At 44.5% G+C, this 7,867-nt stretch overlaps 1 protein-coding gene across 1 annotated transcript; it reads left to right on the forward strand.

Annotated features, from left to right (window-relative positions):
• Positions 1-2,458: 2,458 nt before the first annotated feature.
• Positions 2,459-6,568, forward strand: LOC124474622 (heavy metal-binding protein HIP-like). The gene is made up of 8 exons (XM_047030963.1): positions 2,459-3,371; positions 3,443-3,761; positions 4,531-4,593; positions 4,734-4,817; positions 4,953-5,015; positions 5,316-5,378; positions 5,464-5,592; positions 5,736-6,568. Exons 2-8 carry the CDS (start codon positions 3,533-3,535, stop codon positions 6,017-6,019), a joined length of 915 nt encoding a protein of 304 aa, XP_046886919.1. The 5' UTR covers positions 2,459-3,371; positions 3,443-3,532; the 3' UTR covers positions 6,020-6,568.
• Positions 6,569-7,867: the final 1,299 nt, after the last annotated feature.

A 7,867-nucleotide genomic window follows, 5' to 3' on the forward strand; every position in this document is an offset into this window, starting at 1 on the left:
CTTGACTCGGGGGGAATGTCCCTGTACTTACTGTAAGTCGCTCTGGATAAAAGCGTTTGCTAAATTACTAAATGACTAAATGTAAAGTTACTTCCAAATCCAAACTCACATTAAGCATGAAACTCGTTTTTGGGTTCCACTAAACAAATAAATCACTTTCGCAAATGTCCTTTTTTTCTGACATGCATACCATAGCCTGCTTCTAGTGTTCATGAAATGATTTCTCCTGCAATATTTCAAAGCCTTTTCTGAGATTCAACGACTGTGTGCCTTATTCATGGCCTTGGAAGACAAAGGATTTCCATAATTGCAGACCAGACCATGAAAGCTGCTTCAATTAAAGCTTGTTTGGAGTGTGTGTAGGGGGATGGGGGGGGGGGGGGGGTGACCACCTGTCCTACCAGTGGACAGACAGCTCACTCCAGGGTGTGGACTTGACTACCCCAGGTATGGTCCGCATAGCAACCATGAATCAGATGAAGCACTCATCAAATGCAATGAGGTCCAATAGCATCTTAGAGTGCAGTATGTAGCACTAAACTGTGCAGTGGCCAATATGTTTTCTATGACATTTCCCATGGGAATCATGTGTTAATGATTTTTGTGTGTGTATAATTCTATTCAACCGCTTCAAGGGCTAAGGGCCTAGAGAGCTGGATTCCAAACATACAACAGGTTTAGTATGGTCTGCTCTGTCCGTGGCTTCCTTTCAATTTCTCTACCTCTGTCCTTGTCCTTCTCTGTCTGTCTGTCTCCCCTTTCTCTGTCTCTCTCCGTCTCCCCCTCTCTCCGTCTCCCCCTCTCTCCGTCTCCCTTCTCTCCGTCTCCGTTCTCTCTTTCCGCCCCCCACCACCTCTCTCCCTCCCTCCCTCCCTCCGTCAGTCAGTCCGTCCTGGCCCGCGACACGGCGGCCAGCCGGCAGGACAGGGGACTTTCATCTCAGAGGAGAGATACAAGGAGCTTAGCGAGAGAAATCCCTCCTTAGCAGACAGCTCCAGTGGTCCGGAGAAGGCTAGCGGATTGATTAGCCAGCCTTGGGAATGTTGCCCTCCGTGTTCGGCGAGCCCTGATAGGGACGCTGCATGGCAGACACAGGTGCGGAGAGAAGGAGACACTGCTCGCCATTGTTTTGCCGCCAAACCGCCCCCCCCCCCCCCCAGCTCAGAACAGCACTGGCAGAGTGTAGTCAGAGGAGAGGGAGGTAGAGAGAGACGAAGCAGAGAGGAACGGTGCATAAAAGAGAGAGAGAGAGAGGATATGAATGCAGGGAGCTCTCGATCAAGACATCATGGCAGACGACGCAGTCGGAACAGGAGCGAGTGACGCCAACACAGCAGAGTTGAGAGCCGGCGAGACGAGCTACTGTACCACACACAAACACACACTCTTAGCCCTCCACAAACCACTGATGCTTTATAGCCTCAAAGCATCCAGTCAGCACGAGCTCCCAGCTTTGCAGTTCAAGCTCTAGGCTTAATAACATAAACGACACCGACACACACCAACGCACGCACACGGCATCCAAACGCCCCGCATACGAGATGGAGACGGCCGTAATTGGCCCTTCACAGTCCCCTGTGGTGTGGGCAGGACCGATCAGCTGTTATAGGGCCACTAATAGGCGCTTTCAACAGGCCTGGAAGGACCCTAATCCCCTACAAGTCCCAGGAGAGGGCACTTTATCGCAGCCAACAGCCAGGACTCCCTCCCTCCCATATCTCAAGATCACCTCATCTTCTAAAGAGGCCTCTTTTTTTCACACAACAGACCGTAGTTGAGGTCAGGTCTATTTCAATAGGGTCAATTCAGGAAATTGGGTTGCTATGTAGGAGGACCTCTTGGCAGATGTGTGTTTAGCCTAGTGTGTTTCCTGGGAAATACAGCTTAATGCATTTGCACACTGTTTGTTTTTACCACTATGGCACTTTGACGCAACGAGATTAAGTGCGGGGGAAACCTTTTTTTTTTTTTTTTGCGCGAGGAAACGAAGAGGCTTCAAAACGGTTCCTCTGTTTTTCCTCTTTTCCCGTCGACTTCCTCCAAAGTGACACTTCGAACCAGATGGAAAATACCTCTCGGCACAAACGGCAGGCTATTTCTGAATACGGGCTGATGATGCAAAAAAAGAATAATGCTAAACAACTGAAAAAGTGCACAAAGGAGCCATGGTACCGTGCACATGGCCTCCTTTTCAGACGCGGTGCCCATCCTCATGTCTGAACAACAAGTTAAATAAGCACTGGACAGGGGGAGAGAAGGGGGAGGGCTGGGTCGGCTGGGTGGGAGTTTAGTAGGTCAAAGCTACGAGAATAAGACCAAGCGATTCTTTCGAGACCCGATGAGAATGACCTATGAGTGCGGTTGAGGGGAGAGAATGTGTTTTCTGATCTCCCTCCGTTCACCCCCCCTTCCCCCCCTCCTCATGTCAGCCCAGCCCCTCACACCCACACAAGCTCCCTATTTCTCTCTCTCTCTCACTCTATCTCTCTCTCTCACTCTCTCTCTCTCTCTCTCTGCCCTCCACCGCACACATGAAATATGTATGCATGTGGACGCCCTACTCTGCAGACAGTGCAGAGGCATGTCGGATTGTTTGGAGTGCACACACACACAGGTGCACAATCAAAAACATGCACAGACAAGCATCTCTTCAGACAGAGGGGTGCACAGCAAAGCCGTAGCCATGGAGTAAACATTGGGGGGGACGAAATCTGCTGGGGAGATTTCCTTTCCTTCTGTTTTTTCCGTTTAGTCATTACATTTTTGAACAGTGTGCGTGGTTGCCTGTCGTAGCATAGCACATTTATATTTAATTTCTATTTTCATAACAATATATTGGGGGGGACATGTTGACCAGATTTGAGGTGGGGGGATGTGTCCTATATTATGATTACGGCCCTGCCTAGCTATAAGTAGTTAAGCTACTTTTAATGTGCAAGTTTGATAAACCTTACCGTCGCGATTGTCGATGTAGCTCGAAACGTAGGCTACAATTTGAACCCCTTCTCCCTCTGGCTTGAACGACACCAAGCTTTAGGATGTTAGGATGACATAGGATTGTATCCTATGTACATCGTTACATCATTTTGGGAAGACCACCGAAACTCCTTGTAAAAAAACAGCATTTTGTGCGAGAGAACTGACGTAACCAATAGCTACCAGAAGTGAGACATAGGACACTTTGGTCCAAAACGGAACATTCCCTTCAAAAATAACTGGCGCACACACCCGCTCCCTCCTCCTCCTGGGGTCTCCACTCTGCACATCAACAATATGAGAAGAAGAACAAGAGGAACAGGAGGGAAGGATTATGAGAAGACTGACAGGAGGAACAGAATGTGATCAGACAGCATAGATTCCTGCTGATTCAGGTTCTCTCATGGCAATTCATATTTAACTCCTCTCAAAGTCCTGGGTTTGACCTACTTCTTCTCATTTCCAGGTGTTTGGGTTCTCACAGGTGTGACCAACCTGGGTGCATATAAAACAGGGACTGAACACGGAGGGTGACAACACTCTGCTACCCTTCAGGATGAAGATATATACTGTGGTTCTGCTGCTCTGTCTGTCTGTGACACGGGCCCAGGGAGACGGCACCGGGGGCCCAGAGAACGACACCAAGAACAGTCTGGGTGAACCACAAACAGGAGGCAGCGTGAGCGATGGTGCCATTCTATTCATCCTGACTGAACTGAGGGCTCTGAGAGACATGGTGGTGGCTCAGAAGGTGGAGCTGTCGGTCACCCAGAGACACGTGGAAGGTAATATTTGACCTGATTGCGTTACTGTATCATTCATTACTAAATATATCAAAATCATTACTGGTCATGATGAATCAAGAAGAAAAACAAGAAGAAGGTTTTAAGAAGAACATGTAATCCTGTCTTTGCACATGGATTAATATGCATTGTACTTTTACTTATATATATATATATATATATATATCAGTGTTTCCCACACATAGACTAATTTGTGGCGGTGCGCCACAGAATCAACACCGGCCGCCACACATTGCGTTTCGTAAAATATTTGTTTTATCGCTATTTAGGTTAAAACACGCAGCGTATTCGTTCAGCTGCATTTCCTTTCCCCTGCTCTCCCTCAGTCTCTCTGTCACTCATTCGTCTTTCTCACATATGCACACTCACAACGTCAGCACACGTTAGCAACAATGCATACATATGCCGTTCTAGTAAGACCGACAGCTATATCAGCGAGCCTTCAGCATTAGTGCCGTAGCTAGAAGTCGAGGAAAGTTGAGGCTACTTTTCGCTAGGTACCTTACTCACATTTACATTTAGTCATTTAGCAGACGCTCTTATCCAGAGCGACTTACAGTACTCGAAGTTTCCCCTTCGTTCTTTTGGTGAGAAGTCTCAAGAGCTAGCTTACCCGGCGTCATGGAGCCGACCAGTTAAATAGTTGTTTAGCACTAGCGTTGCTACATGCATAATGCAGAAATGATATGTTAGTTGTTGTTAATTTTGTGAAGGTGTGAATCATACATTGTACTTTCTGTTGTATGCGTAGCCCTGGAAGCCAGACTAAGTCTAAGTGAACACCACGTGGAAGAACTGACGGCAGAGAATGAGGGTAAATACAGACGGTTCTTCCCACACCAATATAATTCTGCATTACTTGGCTATCATAATTCAATATTTCTCTCTTTATATATATCTATATATATATATATCAATATTAATGTATAATATTTATGATCTTTGACCTTCAAGCCCAGGCTGCAGATCTTGTCACCCTGAAGGCCAGGCTGGCGGCCAGTGAAGGAGAGGTCAAAGATCTACACACAGAGAACTCGGGTAATGGTGAACATAGTTTTGAGGCGATAATGGGATGAATCTTACAGCCTTTAAATGTTGTAGAATCACACATTACTTAATGAGAAAACTGTTCTTTAAGGCTGTAGTAATTCATGCTTCATTCTGTATGCGTAGCTCTGGAAGCCAGACTTAGTATCGGTGAACGCCACGTGGAAGAACTGAAGGCATTAGACGAAGGTATATTTGACCTGATTGCATTACTGAATAATGCATTACTAAATATTACAAAATGGCTACTTGTCATGATAACTCAAGAAAAAGGTTTTAAGAAGAACATGTAATCCTGTCTTTGTACATGGATTAATATGCATTGAAGGCTCCTGCCCCTCTTCCTATATGTTTATTGTATGCACCTCCCTGCCAAAGTAAATTCCTTGTTTGTGCAAACATTCATGGTGAATAAAATCCCTTCTGATTCTGATTGTACTTTTACTTTATACATATTAACATACATTGTACTTTCTGTTGTATGCGTAGCCCTGGAAGCCAGACTAAGTCTCAGTGAACAACACGTGGAAGAACTGAAGGCAGAGAATGAGGGTAAATACAGACTGTTCTTCCCACACCAATAGAATGCTGAATTACTGAGCTATCATAATTCAATATTCCTACATGTTATTAACAGGCAGACCAAAGGTGGCATTCTACACGGCTCTAACTAATTCACGATCTTTTGGGCCCTTCAACACTGAAACACCACTGGTCTATAGCAAAGTCGTCACCAACATAGGCAACGCCTACAGCCTAGTAACAGGTACAGTTCTGGATATGCTCACCTAGAGCACACACCTTGACATCAGAGTAGCTCCAACACTGGGGGTCTCCATTCATCAGTCAACATTTCAATCACAGTCAAACTAAATGTTGTTTTTTCCTTTTGCTCCTGCCCCTCTTCAGGTGTGTTCACAGCACCAGTGAGAGGAGTGTACTACATCAGGTTTACTGCTGCAGACATCCGTGGATCTAGCTACACAGGAGTTACCATGTACAAGAACAACATCAGGATCATGCACAACAGTACCTACAATAGCGAGGGTAATTGGAAATATATGGCAAATGCTGTCACTCTGCAGCTGGAGCAGGGAGATATGATTAGGATGAGTCTTCCATCAGGCTTTGGCGTGTATGATGATTCTAATAATTATAACACCTTCAGTGGTTTCCTTCTCTTCCCCATGTAAAACAGTCTGCCCAGGCTCATGACCCAGAGCTTAATAAAGCTGACATTCCTCTAAAGCTGACCCCTGTATTAGTTGGTGGTGAGATGATATGGTGATAAATGTGTGGGCTGTCAGCATTGTTGACATGTTTATCTGGACCAAAGACAAAGATTTATAAATGATGTCTGATAACCACAATATTGTTAAGGTTATGCAACGTGTCAGTTAACACCACAATAATTGCATTAACAATAACAATAAGCTAGTAATAATAAAGCAATTGAAATGGGCGAATAGGCCAGGTTTAGAACTTCCGGTTAATTTAAAAACATGACTTTTGATAACCACAACAGGTTATGATAACTCTTAGCTATTGCTCTCTTAGCCCTACATTCAGATTGTACGGCTTGTCGCTTTTCTTTTTTTTCTTTCATCGACCAATAACAGGTCTCCCTCAAAGAGATCTCTTCCATTTCCAGATTTTTGTTAAAGACATGTTACATTACATTAACCATAGCGAACAAATATGACAGACCAATTATTGACTAGCAAGCAAGCTGGCAATCAGATAATTGAGTACATTATAATGTAGCTAAAATGGTGAACTAGCAAGTCTAGCTGATGTTACTGCTGAAATCCATTCTATAGCTATAGAATAGCGATAACTAGTTCAGCTACTTTTAATGTGTGAGTTAGATAAACCTTACCTTCGCAATTGTCAATGTAGCTCTAAACGTAGGCTACAATTTTAACCCATTTTCCCTTTTGCTTGAAAGGCAGCAACAGATGTTAGGATGACATAGGATATAAGACGTCTAGAGACGTTGTAAATGTGAAACTTGTATGTTCTGACCAGTTCGCTCTATATGAGCCAACTAATCATAAAAGCTCTCTGAATTAAATGGTAGGGAACCTAAATTATGCACTATTATCTGTGTTAGACTGAAGCACCACTGAAAACCAAAAAGAAGTGCACAAGCAGAACCTTCCCATGGCTGAGAAATAAAAATGTTAGTGAACAAAAAAGAAAATGCCACATAGCTGAGAGAAAATTGAGAAAAAACAAAGATCACTATCCACTACAATATCTATAAAGATACACCAACTACCTATCAAAGCCGTAGCCATGGAGTCAACATTGGGGGGGACTAAATCTCTTTTTATGATAATTTTTGGATAATTTCGGACAGCTATGACAGCTGTCATAGTGTAGCACATTTATATTTTATTTCTATTTTTATATCAATATATTGGTCATTTTGGGGGTCATTTTGACCAGATTTGAATATTGGGGGGAATATATGTTATGATTACGGCCCTGGTGCACAGTACACAAGACAAACAAATATATATATATATTAATCATATAAACAAACACCTGCAGAGGCGTGTTAATTGTACAATGTGGCCTCTCTCAAGCGTTGCATTACAGCCCAGGACTGTGGAAACTGTAGTGTAGAACTGAGGTGCAGCCCCCTCCACACACACACACACACACACACAGTCTGCTGTGTAACTGCCACATCAAAGAGCGAGGGAGTGATGCACCGAGAGAAGCCCCCCTGCAGTCTTTCATCCCCCCTACCGCCCCCGCCCCTGAGAGTCCCAGGAAAATGGGTCAGTTAGCAGAGAGAAAGAGAGTGAAGACCCCTGCTGGTGTACTCATGCATTCACACACACACACACACACACAACACTCCCTTTCTCTTTTTAACACACACACAGGCACAAAAACGTTCAGTATTTCTTCCATACATTACAAGGTTTTTCGCACGCTGTAAACTGCCTGGTGTCAAATCCAGCACAGCTTGTAGCAGCGCCACCATGTGGTGTGTAGTATACAACAGGCAGATTCAGCCTGGTATCAGT

The sequence above is a fragment of the Hypomesus transpacificus genome, chromosome 12, assembly GCF_021917145.1.
Source record: "Hypomesus transpacificus isolate Combined female chromosome 12, fHypTra1, whole genome shotgun sequence".
NCBI classification, from domain to species: domain Eukaryota; kingdom Metazoa; phylum Chordata; class Actinopteri; order Osmeriformes; family Osmeridae; genus Hypomesus; species Hypomesus transpacificus.